Source organism: Natrix helvetica (assembly GCF_964273705.1).
Source record: "Natrix helvetica genome assembly, chromosome: 1".
NCBI lineage: Eukaryota > Metazoa > Chordata > Lepidosauria > Squamata > Natricidae > Natrix > Natrix helvetica.
Window position 1 is genome coordinate 342,303,738 of NC_138548.1, and position 18,525 is coordinate 342,322,262.

At 46.5% G+C, this 18,525-nt stretch overlaps 1 protein-coding gene across 3 annotated transcripts in view; it reads right to left on the reverse strand.

Moving 5' to 3' along the window:
- Positions 1–18,525, reverse strand: part of PLXNB1 (plexin B1) — a 205,177-nt gene that overhangs the window by 56,832 nt on the left and 129,820 nt on the right. For all 3 annotated transcript variants that reach the window (XM_081947378.1, XM_081947379.1, XM_081947380.1), the window contains 7 exons: positions 16,779–16,887; positions 16,576–16,684; positions 13,735–14,586; positions 10,105–10,230; positions 8,118–8,240; positions 3,225–3,318; positions 2,172–2,338 (listed from right to left, as the gene is read on the reverse strand). In XM_081947378.1, coding sequence (XP_081803504.1) covers positions 2,172–2,338; positions 3,225–3,318; positions 8,118–8,240; positions 10,105–10,230; positions 13,735–14,586; positions 16,576–16,684; positions 16,779–16,887 — 1,580 coding nt within the window. The remainder of the gene's footprint in view (positions 1–2,171; positions 2,339–3,224; positions 3,319–8,117; positions 8,241–10,104; positions 10,231–13,734; positions 14,587–16,575; positions 16,685–16,778; positions 16,888–18,525) is intronic.

Genomic DNA, 18,525 nt, shown 5'->3' on the forward strand with positions numbered 1-18,525 from the left:
TTGGCCCAGTCTCCCCAATGCAAAGAGGAAACATCGGGCCAGCGTGGTTTCGGCCCAGTCTACCCATTGCAAAGAGGAAACATACCAGCAGTTTAGGGAGTGGCATCAAGCTGGCCACGCCCACCCAGTTGGCCCCCCAAGGTCAACCACAGCCTTGATGCGGCCCTCAATCAAATTGAGTTTGACACCTCTGGTCTAGACAGCATGGCTTCCTTTGATGAAGGGAGTGGAGTCCATGTTGTCACCATGGATTCTCTGTGTCTGAGGAGGTCTTTCTGCCTGCACCATGACTCTCGTCTTGTAGTAATTCACAACTCAGTCTTCTTTATAGTGGGCACAGAGTTACTGTAACTCTTCAGTAGAATCTATTGTGAGGGCTTCTCCGGAAATTCTCCTATTCATCCCTACGTGTTTTAAAGGATTAGTTTTGTTCCTGGCCCCATCCCTTTTTAAAGCATGTGTGTTATTTTTTAAGGTTTTGTAAATTTATCAGTCGTATTTTAATCATTTCCACGCTTATCTCTGAAACGTTTAAACAGAAAGCAATCTACATACGTATTAATCTGTTTACCTATTTAAGGCCCTATAAAAATCTCTGTTGTTTTGGATTTTGTTCCCGGTTGGTTTTCTTCTGATCTTATCAAGGCCTTTAGACATATCTGCTTAATGTTCTCTGATTCTCTGCCTTTGCTTTATCGCCTTTTTCATCTTTTCATATCCTCCTGTTTGTTTTCGTGGCTATTGCATGTTTCTCTTTTAAATCGCCTTTTCTTCTTTTCGGGGTATGCTATTTTCTGGGATAATTCTCTCCTACTTGCCCTCTCTGTTCATGATCATCCCATCTCGCTTCCATCTTCTTTAAGAATCCCTTCCTCGGTGAAGCTTTTCTCTAAATTTCAGTATAATATTGATTTCTCCTGTCAAGGTCAATTCTGTGGAAAAGCTTGTAAACATGAAGGGGGAGCTCTGAACATTATTCTCTGGTCGGTTGTCTTACAGATACTTATTGAGTATCATAAATATCATATAAATAAGACTTGGTCCCGATATACATTTTATGTATTTTTCAGAACAAAGCAACACTCGTGAAATATGTGTGTGTGTGTGTGTGTTTGTGCGCGTGTACGTGTACACACACACACACACACACACACACACAATATTTATAATATATGGCTCCATTTTTAGAATGCAAAAATTATCCTATTACTTTACCCTTCAGATAGCGACTTAGAGCTCCATTGGATCTTAATGGTCTAACTCAGTGATGGCTAACCTTTTTGTCATTGCGTGCCAAAAGCATGTTGCAACCGCCTCCACACACTCATAATGCAATGCGCACGCAACACCCCCCACGTGCCCAGTCCCATGCGCAAGTGATCCCCGTGCTCCCCCTGTACTCCCCCCGCCCCCACGCACGCGTCTCCCACATGCCTCCGCCCCCCCACGCATGCATGACAGAGACCCGAAAACCAGCTGGCCGGCAGGAGATGCGTGCGCATGCACGGTGGAACTGAGCTGGGGTGACGGTTTGCGTGTCCACAGAGAGGGCTCTGTGTGCCACCTGTGGCATGCGTGCCATAGGTTCGCCATCGCGGGTCTAACTGTGTAACCAAATGCACTTGCTGCAAATGCTTTGTAGGCAGGTCAAGCCAACGTGCTTTGCTTTCCCTCTTTAATGGGAAGCTGGAGCTTGGAGACAGAATCAGGTTTTCCTTTCCACCTGCACACCCTTAAGAGCCTGGTGCTCCATCTGAATGAAGCCAAAGCAGAGAACGTCTCTTAACTTCCCGTCTTCCAATCATTACTACCGTTGCATTCATTATTTTATATTGTAATACAATTACAACTGATGATAAGCTGCTCTGTTTTGTGCATAAAGAAAAGCCCCAAATGTTTCCATAACGAAGGAGTTTCAGAACTTTAGGTAGGTGCAGAATCAATGTAGGCTGCTGGAAACAAATGGAAACCTCTACTATTCTTTCCCCAAAGAAAGCTGCTGCTGCTTCCAGGGACGAGAAGCTCTCCAGTTGCTATGACAGAACTAGCTGCCTTGGTAACCATTATCTCCACCAGTCTGGGGCCTCCTTGGGCTATTTGCAAACATTCTAGATTCCTGTGGGTTTCTTCAGCAAGCATCTGGCTTCCATCACCCTGGACGGTTTACTCACTGCATGAATCAAGGGGGCCGGGCACGTGTCTGCAACCTCTTCTTTGCAGGAGTCTTGGAATAGGCAGCTAGGCTGCTCCCCTCCACACCACACACAGCTATACTTGGCATCGGCGGTTTGGCAGCGGCTGCAATCTAAGTGTCCCACTGAGCAGTTGTATAAGGTCACTGAAGAGAAAGAGACACACATTGAGATGGGCATTAGTAAGGCCTATGCAGCAGTTCTTTGGATGCAGAAACCAAATGATAAAACAGAAGAGATTTAGCAAACTATTTCCTTCCTTCCTTCCTTCCCTCCCTCCACCTGCCTTTCTTTTTTGTGCCTTCCTTCCCCATTCCTACCTGCCTTCCTTCTTTCCCTCCACCTGCCTTTCTTTCCTGTGCCTTCCTTCCCTATTCCTTCCTTCTTTCCCTCCGCCTGCCTTTCTTTCCTGCGCCTTCCTTCCCTATTCCTTCCTTCCCTCCGCTTGCCTCTTTCCTGTGCCTTCCTTCCCTATTCCTTCCTTCCTTCCTTCCCTCCGCTTGCCCTTCCTTCCTTCCTTCCTTTCCTTCCTTCCCTCCACCTGCCTTTCTTTCCTGTGCCTTCCTTCCCTATTCCTGCCTTCCTTCCCTATTCCTACCTTCCTTCCCTCCGCTTGCCCTTCCTTCCTGTGCCTTCCTTCCCTATTCCTACCTTCCTTCCCTCCGCTTGCCCTTCCTTCCTGTGCCTTCCTTCCCTATTCCTTCCTTCCTTCTGCTTGCCTTTCTTTCCTGTGCCTTTCCTCCCTATTCCTTCCTTCCTTCCCTCCCTCCCTCCCTCCATTCCCACCCAGTCTTGATAGGCACCATATTTTGCCTACCAATATTTATTCTGCAACAGCCCCACTGGCTCCTAGTTCATTGCAGAATGCAACTCAGTCACATGCAAGCAAGCGCCATTAAAGCTCCAAATCAAGATACGCCTGGAAACTACCACAACTCTCTTATTTCATAAAACAAAGACTTTTTTTTGTCTATAGCTGCTCCAAAGTTGTTGTTATGAAGCCATTATATCCCGGTGCCCTTCCCCTGTTACCATGGAGATCTTCAATGCTGTCCACACGGAGATGCCGTTTCCGCTGGACGAAAATGACCACAGTGAATTCTAGTTGGGGAGCCGAGTAGCTGTACTGAAAATGAGACGCCCAAGTATTAGTCTTGGAAAAGATGCAAGATCATAGATCGTTCTCGATTTACCATCACAATTGGGACCAGGATTTCGGTTGCTAGGCAAAGGGGTTGTTAAGTGAGTTGCGCCCGATCTCATAACCTTTTTTGCCACTGTTGTGACTCATGCGGTTGTTAAGTGCATCCGCACATGTGTGAATGTCGCACGTGGCTTGGCAACTGTTGTAAATATAAGCTGGTTAATCCATGCACCTGAATTTTGATCACCTGACCGTCAGAATACTACATCGGTTGTAAGTGCGAGGACTGGTTGTGAGTGATTTTTTCCAGCGCTGTCGTAATTTGAAAGGTTGCTAAACGAATGGCTATAAGTTGAGGACAGCCTGTATGTTGTTGGTATTTTTTAGAAGAGAAAAAACTAAGGAAAAAGAAATGACTTCAAAGATTGCCTTCCCAATTATACCATATTTTGTTTCCTTTTCCCTTCATGCATTTCATGATTGTTGTATAGAGGGAAAACTAAATCATAATAAACCTGATAAAATACAGCAAGCACGAGGGCTTGGAATGGATGGAATAAAATAAAGTGTCTCCTTGTTACTCGATAAAAGACTTGGATGAAGAGCAAGGCCTTGATGGCGCTTCTAAACAATAGCCAGTGGTGGGATTCCAAAAAATTTACTACTATTTTTAATTACTATTGTTTACATTCTGTGGGCGTGGCTTGATGGATGTGATGTGGCTTGGTGGGTGTGGCTTGGTGGGCGTGGCAGGGGAGGGATACTGTAAAATCTCCATTCCCTCCCCATTCCAGGGGAAGGATACTGCAAAATCCCTCTTTCCTCCCGATCAGCTGGGACTCGGGAGGCAGAGAATAGATGGGGGCGTGGCCAGTCAGAGGTGGCACTTGCCGGTTCTCCGAACTACTCAAAATTTCCGCTAACGGTTCTCCAGAACTGGTCAGAACCGGCTGAATACCACCTCTGGAGTGGAGGTGCCCAAAACTTTGATGCAGAGGGCAGGCGCTACTACAGAGAAAGCACAAGTCCCAGGTCTCGGTCGACAAGATTATTTAATCTAAGGAATCTGGAGAATGATAATCCTGGCGGCCCGCAGGGCAGATGTGTCACGCACAGGCCACGCCCACCCCATCTCCGCAAAGGGGAAAAACAGCATGAAACTTCACATGACGGCAACGTGATGTGGAGAGTTTGACACCTGTGATGCAGAGAGATTTGTAGGTAGCAAGCATCACTTTGTACCACCCCTGGAAGCAAACAGGCAAGGAGCACAGTTCGTGAATCAGAGGTGTCCTATGAACACATCAAAACATGACTATGGCCATTTACATTGCTCTGTTCTGGAACCGCTGAAGCTTCAGTGTGGTCTTCAGGACAGCCCCAGGTAGAGCACATGTATTATGCAATTGCGAGTGTGTTGTCATTTGTATAAACTTGTACAAAAAGCCATCACTGTAATTTGTAGCAAGCCTGAGATCTTAGTGACAATTCCATTCCCTTTGCTGTGGCAGTTTTCTGACGTGTTTTGTCTTTTATTCCTCCTAACAATCCGACAGGTATGTGCCTAGTTGAATATGCTCACTGAGCTGATACTATGAGCTTAGGTTCCCACCCACCCCCTCTGAAAGGTGTTTGTATTTCTTGGATTTTCCTCTTAGTGTATCAATGAGGTCATCAATAATAATAGGGAAGAATAATGGAGTTCTGCCTTGGAGAAATAGGTTGGTCTTTCCAGATTTTTGCTTTTTGCACTTCAGATTTTAGAAATAAAAATCAAATGGTGTAAGATTCTTTTCTTTTGTTAACTGCTTTCCAGATGGTTTGAATGTTCTTTTTACAATCTGATTTAGATCGTTTTAACACTCATCTTTTTACTTTTTTCCAATTATTTCAGCTGATGACAGGAACATCTGGCGTAGTGTGAAGGATTACTCTTTTTAGCTACACTTAAATGACTTTGGGGTAATCACGGAAAATTAGTAAAACCTACTTTTAGTGCCTGGATCTAAGAGCAGCAAGAAATCCCAGAGCTGTAGGCTAAATTAGAAAGTCAAAATTATATCCTGGCACAAAATGGCACACAATGTCCATACTTTTGCCAGAGATATGGATGCAACCAGGACTTGATTTTGGGTCAATCAAAGCAAATCTTTTGTTATTGCATTAATTTAGCTGAGATCAGCTATTATTTGTTTCCTTCCTTCTCCAGAATTTTTTCATCGCTGAATATTCCGGCTGGTCACCGAGATTTACTGGCTTTCCTGTTTCTCCCCCATTCTATTTTCCTTTGTACCTTGGCTGTTAGATATCGAAGCGGGGGAGTAACATATTTCTCATGACAGATTTTTACAAACTTTATACCCAGCGTTCTTTGGCTATGCTTTGGCAGCTACTGAGAATCACTCAACATGTGGGTGGCCTTTTAAAAATACATGAGAGCCAGTCTGGTCTAGTGGTTTGAGGCACCAGGCTAGAGTTCTAATCCCGCCTTAGGCACAAAGCCAGCTGGGTCACTTTCTCTCAACCAACTCAGCTCACAGGGTTGTTGTTGTGGGGGAAATAGGAGGAGGAAGGAGCACAGACTTTCGACCTTCATTGAGACCTCAATTTCTGTTAAGACAGTTACCGTATTTTTCAGACTATAAGACGCACCAAGATTTTGAAGAGGTAAATTTTTTAAAAAAGTTTTTGCCCTCCCTGACCCCAGGAGCACTCTGCAGGCCTCCCAAACCCTCTGCACGCCACATATTTTGTGAAAAATGGGGCATGCAGAGAGTTTGGGAGGCCTGAAAAGTGCTTCTGGGGGCCTGGGAGGGAAAAAAAGCAATGTGCGTGGGGGTTTGGGAGGCAAAAAACGGCTGTTTTTCGCAAAAAACAGGATGTGCAGAGTGTTTGGAAGGCCTGCAGAATGCTCCTGGAGGCTTGGGAGGGCAAACCCCCCCCAAGGGCCTGATTTTTGTGAAAATCAGGCCCTTTTTCATTTGTTTTTGCCCTCCCCAGCCCCCAGGAGCACTCTACACTCCCAAACCTTCTGCACGCCTCTTTAGTTTGGGCAAAACAGGCCTGTTTTCATGAAAAATGGGCCAGTCTTTCGCTCACTTTTGCCCTCCCCAGGCATCAAAAGCATTTTGCAGGCCTCCCAAACCGTCCCAAACCCTTTATGAAAAACGGAATGTGCAGGGTGGGGTTTCGGGAAGCCTAAAATGCTGTATTCAGTGTATAAGACACACACAGATTTTCACCCTTTTTTGGGGGGCAGGGGTGCGTCTTATAAGTGAAATTTTGCCCCATTTTATGACTTTTTTTGCCACAGTTGTTAAGTGAATCCCTGCAGTTGTTAAGTGGGTAACATGGTTGTTAAATGAATCTAGTTTCCCCTTTGACTTTGCTTCTCAGAAGGTCACCAAAAAAAAAGCGATCAGATGGGACCCTGCGACCGTCATGAATAGTTGCCGGTTGCCAAGCATCCAAATTTTGATCACATTACCAAAGTCGTAAGTGTGAAAAACGGTCCTAAGTCTCATTTTTCCACTGCTGTTGTTAAATTCAAATGTTCACTAAATAAACAGTTGTATGTCAAGGACTGTTGTGGCCTGCCAGCAGCCAGAGGAGCTGGTGGCAGACTCAGACAGTGAGGAGGTTGGGGAGGAACATGGGCCAGTCCTGAAGTTTGGGGAAGGCTCTCATGAGGACTCGGTGTCGGAGGCAGAGAGGGGGCCAGGGCCATCCGACAGCTATCAGCTGTCTTCAGAGTCGGACATTAGCAGGGCAGAAGAACAGCTGGAGCCTGTTCCCAGTGTCCACATGCATAGAACTGCCAGGAGATGGAAACAGCTAAGGAACAAGGGTCGACTTGGGAGTAAGGCCACAGGTGGATGGTGAATTGCTCCTTCCATAGGGAATAAAGAGGAGCGAAAGGTGAGGGGAGTTTGCAGGAGACAATTAGTTCAGTTCATTAGGGTGAAGATCTGTTCCTGACTTCTTGCCAAGTAATTGCTGCTACAGAGTGGCGTTTGGAAGATATCGGCCTGGCAGCTCTCCAACCCTGATAAAGCTCTGTAGTTGTGAAATCTCTTGAAAGACTGTTGGCCGGGACTTTGCTGGAGAGGAATTCCCTTTAACCTAAATAAAAGGGGTTTTACCGGGACGAGGAGTTGGCTTCGTGTTTTTGGGGAAGCCTAGGTCAGAACAAGGACTATCTGTATAAGGCAGCGATGGCGAACCTTTTTTGGCTCGTGTGCCACAAGTGGGGGGAGCGCAAAGGGGTCGTGTGCGGGCGTGCCGCACCCATAATGCAACGTGCGAACCCCCCCCCATTTTTACATGCTTTTTCGCCCTCCCCAGGCTCCAGAGGCTTTATAGGAGCCTGGGGAGGGCAAAAAGAGCCTCCCCCGCTCCCCCAGAGGGCCTCCAGAGGCTTCAGGGACCGTCTGGAGGCTTCCCTGAAGCCTTCGGAACACTTAAAATGACCCTCTGAGCAAACCGGAAGTGACTTCCTGTTTGCTCGGAGGGTCGTTTTAAGCGCTCCGAAGGTGTCAGGGAAGCCTCTGGATGGTCCATGAAGCCTTTGGAATGCTTAAAACGACCCGCCTCGCGTGCCTTGACAAATGGCTCCACGTGCCACCTGTGGCACGCGTGCCATAGGTTCGCCATCACTGGTATAAGGCATGCTCACTGCCTTGAGTTATTTATTAAAAAAAGACAGACCGGGTATAAATCAATAAACAAATGTTGAGACCAAAGTTAGGGGAACCCTGGCTCTGCTCCCATGAAGCCCTTACCTGATGCAATTGGCACGTGATGTAGAAAATGGAGGGGTCATTTTCATCTTGTTCAATATAAGCCTCTACCGACAAGGTCTTTCCCTCCAGAACTAAGGCACATTCATAGTCCCAAAACTGATCCTTAAAGGGAAAGAAAAGCAGAGTTGATTCTTACAAATGAGATTCCTGCCTTCCTTTCCAAACTTCCCATGTACCGTATTTTTCAGAGTATAAGACGTACCGGAGTATAAGACGCACCAAGGTTTTGAAGAGACAAATTAAAAAAAAAGTTTTTGCACTCTGCAGACCTCCCCAAAACGACCTGTTTTTTTGCAAAAACTGCCCCATTTTTTTTTCAAAAAAAGGGCATTAATAGCCTTTAGGAGGCTTATAGAGTACTCCTGGGGGCTGGGGGGGGGGGATTTTGCCCTCACCAGCCCCCAGGAGCTCTCTGAAAACCTCCTAAAGGCTATGCACGGCCATTTTGGTGAAGGAGGTGAGGTTTCGGGAGGCAAAAAATGCTGTATTCACTGTATAAGACGTACCCAGATTTTCAGCCTCTTATACTCCGAAAAATACGGTAACTCTTTTCACTTCTTCTGAGCCAGCCTTGGGCAAATGCTTCAGTCTGCGTTGTCTACTATGACATTTAGACCATTTCAAACCCAGGTTTGTTCCATCCCATTTCCAAATCATTTTGCAAATTTGGTAAGTTTTTGCACATCGCATTTCTCATGTGCATTTTCATTCTTAGCGGCTTTATTTATGTCAATGGAGATTCTCGGTCATCCAGGTCATGGTTGTCCCAAAGATGATCCCCCCCCCTCCCAAGAGGCAACTGGACTTTCTGGTTTTTCTTTGAAGAGGTTTTGCTTCTCATCCAAGAAAGCTTCTTCAGCTCTGACTGAATGGTGGGGAATGAGAGGATTTATACACCATGTAGACAGCTGGTCATTTGAATTCTTTTAGTGGGTCTTAAAGGTCACCTGGAGGTTTATCTAAGTCATCAGGGTAACCTGAGTGGGGCAAGTGGGTGTGGAGCCTTCTTGGAACTGTTGAAAGGACTGTGTTGTAGATTGGAGATAGATGATGTCTTTTCCCTCCCCCTCTGTTGAGAGAGGGCTGTTCAGTTTTGACATAGATGGCCTCTTTAACCCCCCACTTCCAACCAGTGATCCTCTCTTGTCCAAAATATGAAGACTTTGTAGTCTTCAAAAGAGTGACCTTTGTCTTTTAAATGGGCTGCTGAATCTAGTCCTGATGGGTTTGTTCTCCTATGTTGTGCCATGCGTTTATGAAGTGGCTGTTTCGTTTCTCCAATGTACAGATCTGCACATGGCTCACTGCATTGTAATGCGTGTACCACGTTGCTCAGTTTCCGTCTGGGTGATTTATCCTTGGGGTGGGGACTAGCTTTTCACAAGTCCAGTTGCCCTTTCCCCCAACATACAGGCCTGGCTGTAAGCGTCACTCACTCAGCACCGTCACAACTTCCAACAGTTGCTGAACAAGTGGTTGGTGAGTGAGGACTCTCTCTATGGCACTTGCTTTTGAAGCAAAGAGAACAGAAATATACTTCATATTTTATCTTTCCTTCCACAATCATCACCAACGAAACTCATAGAGTTAATATTGCAGCAGGAGTAGGACAGTCATAGAAAAAGTGCCGGCAGTGGTGTCCGTGTAAATGTTTAAGAATTGTCTTTGCTGGCTCCATTTCAATCAGCACAGAACATTTGATTGGCGTGCTAAGCTAGGCGATCAATCAAATCGTTATTACCGTCCTAGACCAGCGGAAGGCTAGCCTAGTGGCTCAGTTCTGCTCTCAGCTAGCTGGCAAAACTCCAGAAAATTTAATAATCGGCTTTCACAAGCCAATGCAAGCTGGTTTGCAGGACACCACTGGGTTTACGCCCTCCAGATAGAGCACAGGGCCACGACACCCTGCCACACACACACACACACACACACACACACACCACCTGACCCGCTGCCACAGCCTTGCCTGGTAGAGGTGAAAGTTTTGTCCAATCAGGGTGATCTTTCTCTGCACATTGACCGGCATCAGAGAGGATCCCTGGATGCCCTTCACACACGGACAGGCTTCAGGGCCCCAGCTGTACTCCTCCGTCTGAAAGCACACAAACACATTGAAGAGAGTAAAAGAGGATTCTGCATAGACAGGGGTGTCAAACTCGATTTCATCAAGGGCCCCATCAGGGTTGTGTTTGACCTGGGGGGGGGGAACCGGGGTGTGTGGCCAGGGTGGGCGTGGCCAGTTCGACATCCTGCAGCCCGTGCACAGTCCTCGCGGCCTCCGTTTTGAGCTGCGACAGCCTCCTGCAGCTCTCTGCCAGCAGAAACGGAGCCCAGGAGGGCCCCATGGGTCAGATCTGGCCAATGGGGGTCTTGAGTTTGACACCCCTGGCATAGATTGATAGAACAGAATATGCACAAAAGACGGAAACCAGCTACTCCTATATAGGTAGTCCTCAACTTCCAACCACAATTGAGCCCAATATTTCTATTGCTAAGTGAGACCTTTCGTTAATGGAGTTTTGCCCCATTTCACAACCTTTCTTGCTATAGTTGTTCAGTGACTCACTGCAGTCGTTAAGTTAGTTAAGCGAATCTGGCTTCCCCATTGACTTTGCTTGTCAGAAAGTCACAAAAGGGGATCACATGACCCTGGGATGCTGCAACCGTCGTAAGTATGAGCCACTTGCCAAGCCTCTGGATTTTGCTCACCTGACCATGGGGGTGCCGCAATGGCTATAAGTATGAAAAATGGTCATAAATCCCTTTATTCAACGCTGCTGTAACTTCGAGTGGTCATTAAATGAACTGTTTTAAGTTCATTCAGAAAAAAGCACAAACAGGCCCAAAAACAGATTAAATGTCTGGGTGAAAAGATCTTTCTCTTGTCAACATATAACATGTACATGACATCTGATGAAGAGCCTCTCACCATCACCGCTTGGTAGCCCGGAGACCCAGTCAGGAGGTTCTATGGAGAAACTCTCCTTGTCAAAAAAGTTTCTACTACTATCCAATTCTACAAACAGGAGGGTTTTTCCTGCTTTGCCCACATAATGTCAGCGGGATTATCGGCTTTACAGTCAGCTAGCTTAATTACTAAATTCTGGAGTAGAAGCATGATTGATGGGTCATGCTTCTCCTCCAGAACAGGAACAGTACATGCACAGGTACAGTACAGGTGGTACCTTGCTCAACAGTAGTAACTGTGAGAGGGATCTTGGAGTCCTAGTGGACAACCATTTAAATATGAGCCAGCAGTGTGCAACAGCTGCCCCAAAAAACAACACAGTTCTAGGCTACATAAACAGAGGGATAGAATCAAGATCACATGAAGTGTTAATACCACTTTATAATGCTTTGGTAAGGCCACACTTGGAATACACGATGTAGAAAAGATGTGGAGACTGTAGAAAGAGTGCAGAGAAGAGCAACAAAGATGATTAGGGGACTGGAGACTAAAACATACGAAGAACGGTTGCAGGAACTGGGTATGTTTAGCTTAAGAGAAAGAAGGACTAGGGGAGACATGATAGCATTATTCCAATATCTCAGGGGTTGCCACAAAGAAGAGGGAGTCAAACTATTCTTCAAGGCACCTGAGGACAGGACAAAGAAGCAATGGGTGGAAGAAGCAACTTAGAACTAAGGAGAAATTTCCCGACAGTTTGCTTTCATTAATCAGATAAAAATGGCTTTAAATATACATTTGGCAAAAGATTTACATGACCTGAAGGGGAAGCAGAGTATGAAAAATACACTTGGCTATGAACCCTGCATTTCTGTATCTATAAACATCAGGATTGTGCCAGCCACGGTATTCCCTTGGATTCCTGGCGGAAATGAAAGTTGGGCTTTGGAGAACAGGACAGGAAGAGTATTGACTCCTTTTAATTTGGTGTTGGAGAAGACTTCTGAGAATGCCATGGATAGCCACAAAAAAAAAAAAAACCAAAAAAAAAAAACCAGTGGATCAGTGAATAAATCAACCCAGAGTTCTCATTTAAGGCACAGGTGACCAGAATAAAAATATCCTACTTCAGAGACATTATGAGAAGACTGACGTCTCTGGGGGAAAAGGCTCCAATGCAGAGGAAGATGGAAGGAAAGAGGAGAAGAGGTGATGACCACTAGCCAGATGGACAGACTCAGTAATAGTGGTGGTGAATGCACCGTTGGATGACTTGTAAGCAGCAGCTAGGGATAGGTCGTCACGAAGAAATTCTATCAGGTTGCTAGGAGTTGAAAGAACTACATGGTTTTAGGGTTTCTCTTTTCCCTCGCATGTATCTTCCCGCACAAAAATTAAGATACTGGATGAAGATTACTGGACCAAGCCCATCTTAGCCATGGATGCTCACTGGATGACTTGGGGTGAGTTGCTTCCTCTCATCTAAGCCCAGCTTATCAATCAAGGTTGCTTGGTAGGGATAAAATTCAAGAATACAAGTAGTCCTTTGACGTATGACCACAACTGAGACAAAAATTTATGTTACTAAGCAAGACAGTTGTTAACAGTTGAATTTTCCCTATGTTCCCACCTTTCTTGTCACGGTTGTTAAGCCAATCACTGAAGTTGTTAAGTTAGTAACATGGTTATTAAGTGAATCTGGCTTCCCCTGTTGACTTTGCTTGTCAGGAGGTTGCGAAAGGGGATCACATGACCCCGGGACACTACAGCCTTCATAACCTATGATCCTGTAGGACAGTGTTGGCGAACCTTTTCGGCACCGAGTGCCAAAATGGGAGTGTGCATGCACGCGTGCCGGAAACTGGAAGAGCAGCCACCCAGTGCCCTTGCGTGGGCTGAGAAGATGATCTTCCAGTTTCCAACACACGCATGTGCGCCAGCCAGCTGGTCTTCTGATTTCTGGTGCATATGCATGCATGAAAATCAGCTGGCTGGTATGCATGTGCATGCCGGAAACCGGAAGTTCATCTTCCCGCCGCGCGCATGCACACCGGGCAACTGCTCTTCTGATTTCCAGCGCTCCCATATATGTGAAGACCAGCTGGCCAGCATGTCGGAAACCAGAAGAAAAACAGGCGGCGGCTTGCATGCCCGAAGAGATGGCTCTGTATGCCACTTCTGGCACGTGTGCCATAGGTTCGCCATCATGGCTGTAGGAGATGACCAGGCCGAGTACGAGGGAGGAGTCAAATACATCATCAGTCATGAGTCCCTGTGCACCACAAGAGATCTAAGTCCAGCCCACCTTGATTTCCTTTCTTAACTGCCGCTAATTCCCTTTAACCATTAGTAGCTCAGATTCTTGTAGAGAGCTTAAGCTTGCAATAAATCTTTATAGTCATTTGGATTGCCTGAATCTCCCGATTTCCGCGGCACTTGACACAACCAGTTGCCAAGCATCCGAATTGTGACCCTGTGACCATGGGGATGCTGCAATGGTTATAAGTGTGAAAAATAGTCATGTCACTTTTTTCAGTGCCACTGTAACTTCGCACAGTCACTAAACAAATGGCTGCAAGTCGAGGACTACCTTTAGGCATATATGCTTGTGCGCGTGTGCAGAGTAAACCAGCCATCAATGACACGCAATGACATCTGTGGCGTTCTGAAGCGAAGCATGAGACTTACCAAATCCAGAAATTCAGGTGCGTCATATTGATAATCTAGTGTTGGGTGCAGAATTCGAGGGAAATCAGAGATGTCACTCTCGGAGGAGTCCCCATCCCCCGAGAGAAGGATGGATGCAGAGAAAGAGGAGGTGTCGTTTTCAGGGGGCAGCGAAACCATCCATTCCTCACTCTCCTGGGGTTCTGCGATGTCTTCAGGAGGAAGCCACTTTGGAAGGTCTGTAGGATAAGGCAACTCGAGAATGGGAGGCTCGGTCTCCAGGTCAATGGGTGGTACGTTAGTAGACGTGGAAGGGCTCCTGGTCTGGTTGGGGGTGAGAGGACTTAGGGGAGAAGACGCAGGGGCAGAAGGTGGAGCGGAGGAATTTTCAGCTTCAAGGGAAGGAGTCTTTCCCTCCAGAACAGGCTGGGGTGTGCTATACACGGCAATAGAGGGATCGGTGGAGCCGTCTTCTGGATCTGTAGTTGGTTCTGAAGTAGGATGCGCTGTGGAAGAAAGCATTTCCAGCTGGCTGCTGGAGAGATATTCTGAGGTAGGACCGACAGTCGCAGTAGTGGGCACTTCAGTGGGGGGCAATATCAGAGAATCCCGGGTTGTCTCCAGCAAAGTAACAGTACTTGGGGTTGATAGAGGTGCTTCGGTGGAAGGAAGGGTTTCGGGCTTCAAAGTAGTTGGGGCAGAAGTGGCTGGCAGGCTGGTGTAGATAATGGGAGTGGTGGTGGGAGCAGGCATGGAAGTAGTCCCTGGTGCTTCTGAGAGCGTAGGGGGTTCAGTGGCCAACATAGGCAAAGATGACTGTGTTGTACTTGGAGTGTATGAGGAAGGGAATGGGCTGGAATCCAGTATCTGAGTCTGGAGAAGCGAAAAAGGAGAAACAGTTAGTCAGGGCAAATACAGGATCAGAAGGAGGCCACACTCTGTGGCTGAGTTCATACAACGTGCCAAATCATAAAAAGAGCTTAGCCAAACTGGTGCTGTGTTCTTATTAAATGCCATCACCAAACAAATAAACCATGGCAGGGTGTGATGCAGTGGGGAAATTCAATTTTTTTTACTACCGCTTCTGTGGGCGTGGCTTGGTGAGCGTGGCAGGGGAAGGATACTGTAAAATCTCCATTTCTACCGTACTCTGGGACCAGCCGGCATTTGCCGGATTTCCGAACTACTCAAAATCTCCGCTACCGGTTCTCCAGAACCGGTCAGAATCTGCTGGATTTCACTCCTGGTGTGATGTGATAGTGTGAGTCACAGGATATGCTAAGACAACAGTTGGGCTTCTGCAGTACCAATCCCTGAAATGCATTTTAGTGTAACTAGTGTATTATGGAACGAGTGTATTATGTAATATCATTTCTTAAAACACGTGAACAATTCTTGTGCAGTTGGAAGTGGGAGTGGTGGTCAGTGATAGCAATAGCAATAGCACTTGGACTTATATTCTGCTTCACAGCGCTTTACAGCCCTCTCTAAGCGGTTTACAGAGTCAGCCTATTGCCGCCAACAATCCTCATTTTACTGACCTCGGAAGGATGGAAGGCTGAGTCAACTTTGAAGCCTGGTGAGATTCAAACTGCCAAACTGCTGGCAGCCGGCAGTCAGCAGAAGTAGCCTGCAGTACTGCATTCTAACCACTGCGCCACCACAGTGATATCCAGGAATGAAAATTAATATACTTCTGACTTCACAAAGCTAAGACGATGGACTATACATAAGTAGCAACCCACTATTCACAAGTTTACTTGAGAAGTGTGTAGAAGTGTTCCAGTCTCTATGAAGGTCTCATATTCCAAACCAGACCGATGGTCTACCTGAGCTAAGGTTCTTATAAGCTAGGGACAAACTATCTTTTCATTCCCAGTGTTTTTATTGATATTTGGATCTAGGGTTGCACATTAAATATGTACACATGCTCACGCACATGTATTCACAAATCCCCCACTGACATCATTCTCATGGAAGACCGATGTTGTTGCTGATGACAAGGAAGTCATCCATTCAGTCGTGTCTGACTCTTGGTGATTCTATAGGCCAAGTCATTCCACGTCTTCCAATCTTGCATTGCTTCTTTGTGTTTTTTCTATGCTCTGGCTGGAGTCAGCTTTGATGGTGTTCAGCTATCATGTTCTTTGGAGGCCTGGTTTCCTTTTTCTGCTAATTCTACCCAACACAATTGCTTTGTGAATTCTCCCGCGTGACGTGGCCAAAATTGGTGAAGTGTGCAGTTTTGTAATTTAGAAGACCTATGAAAAACCTGTTCTGACCCAGGCTTCCCAAGAGCAGGAAGCAAGCTCCTTGTCCCAACAAAAAACCCTTTTATTAATTGACTGTGAATTCTGCTCATTCACATCCAGCAAAGTCTTTCGAGGGAGGATTTACAGTCACAGACCTTATCTGGCTTGGAGAGCTGCCAGGCCGATATCTGCAAGAGTTGGCAAGGAGTCTTGGAGAGTCACAAGCCAATTAAGCGAACTAATTGTCTCCTGCAAACTCCACTCCCCTTTCGCTCCCCTTTTATTTCCTCTGGGAGGGGCCATTCATCGTCCGCCTGTGGCCTTACTCCCTAATTGCCCCCTGTTCTTTAGCTGTTCCCTTCGTCTGGCAACTCTGCGCATGCGCACACTGGGAACAGGCTCCAGCTGTTCGTCTGCCTCACTGATGTCTTACTCTGAAGGCAGCTGATAACTGGCATAACTGGCCTTGGCCCCCTCTCTGCCTCCGACACAGAGCCCTCATCAGAGCCTTCCCAGACTCCAGGACTGGCCCATGTTCCCCTCCAACCTCCTTACTGTCCGAATCTGCTGCCAGCTCTGCTGGCTGCTGGCAGGCCACAATAAAACCTACCTTCTTATTGTAGATAATAGACCCCTCTTCACAGACAGTTTTGTGTGTGCAAAGGTGTTGATGGACGCACCAATTACACCCCCAGTGGCTGCTCACACATCCCTGGCACCTAAGAACAAGAACACAACAGCTGTTGAGTAGACCCAACCAATCGAAGTGAGAATGCAATCGTGGGGAAAGGAAAGGTCTTTTCATGGACGTACGGTGCAGATCTCCTCAGGGAAGCCACCGCAGAACAGTCATAAAAGGAGAAAGTTGTTGAGGCAATGAAGATGTCGTGGAAGCGCACCTCCAGCTGAATGGTGATGTGGTCTGAAAATGGAAATCAGGCAGGCTTCAAACATGATGCCACAGCAAACAGCATCCGCAGTTGGGCTTTTGTATTTCCAGTCTGAGGGGCTTACATATCAATATTTCTTGTTTCCTCTGTCTATGCTTTGACATACACAAACAGGAAAGGTTACAGGTACTATAGTCCTTGACTTACAACCGGTTACCTAGCAACCATTTGAAGACCTGCTTTTGGTCTACTTAAGACCTGGATTGTGAGCAAACTTCAGGCGCTCAGTAACATGGCTACATTTAAGGCTGTTGGCAGCATCCTGTGGTCATGTGACAATGTTTTACAATAATTCCCCTGAAAACCAACACTTCCTTCTTTTTGGCAACACCACACCCATCGTGAGCCATGCATGTGCTTTACAACTGCAGTGTTCCACCTAATGACTGCCTCAAAAAAACCACGATTAAATCAGTTTGGTCACGGGTCTGAGCAGTTTTAATACTATTGGCGACTTATGGGTGAAATGGACAGGGTCCATGACAGTCATATGTCAAGGACAACCTGTTAGTCAGAGAACTAGCTGAAGGGAAGCTGAAGCTTCTTCAAGGCCAGCATCTTAAGACAATATTGATGCGAATCACATTCATGGGACCAAAACATTTATGTTTCCCAAGTAACTACTAATGCCTATCATGACTCAAATCTGGCTTTGCGGGAGGACTTGTTAAAAGAGGGTGGGCTGATCCCTGTTGAGGACTGTTTCCTCTTGGAGGGTTTGTGGTGCCACAGACACAGCATCAAAACTACCATACTTTTCAGAGTATAAGACGCACCTTTCCTCCCACGAAAAGAGGGTGAAAAACTGGCTGCGTCTTATACACTGAATACAGTGTTTTCGGCCTACCGAAACTCCGCCCCCTTCACCCAAATAGATGGGCAGAGGGTTTGGGAGGCTTGCAAAGTACTCCTGAGGGCTGGGGAGGGCAAAAACAAGTGAAAAACGGGCCATTTTTACTTGCTTCTGCCCCCCCCCCCCCGACCGCAGGAGCACTCTATAAGCCTCCTAAAGACTATGCCCTTTTTTGGGCAAAAAACGGGCCCATTTTCATGAAAAACTGCCCATTTTTTGCTCATTTTTGTCATCCCCCCACCCCCGAGCCCCAAGGAACACTTTGCAGGCCTCTCAAACTCTCTGCATGCCCCATTTTTCACAAAAAAATGAGGTGTGCAGAGGGTTTGGGAGGTCTGCAGAGCGCAAAAACTTTACAAATTTTTTTACCTCTTTAAAATCTTGGTGCGTCTTATACTCCAAAAAATACAGTATGTGGGGGTGGGGACATCCATTCTCCAGCCTCCTTTTTTCCCTTCATCTCTCTCCCTCACTCTCTCTCTCTCTCTCTCTCCTTCCCCTCCCCTCCCCTCTCAATTTGCTTGTCTTTTTCTACCATTTAGGAGAGGAGAGGCTGCTTTTAACCAAAGGCCTAAGGTGATCTGAATTTAAACTGAGGGCTGAATGTAACCTTCTCGCATCCCACCCCTTCCCTGAGCTTGAAAATGAATCATGCTATAGAATGCCTACAGCAGGTCTCATGTCTTCTCTTAGAGAAGTAAGGGAAGTCCATGAGATGCCTAGAGCTCATATGTGGCACCTAGAATGGTTGGGTTGA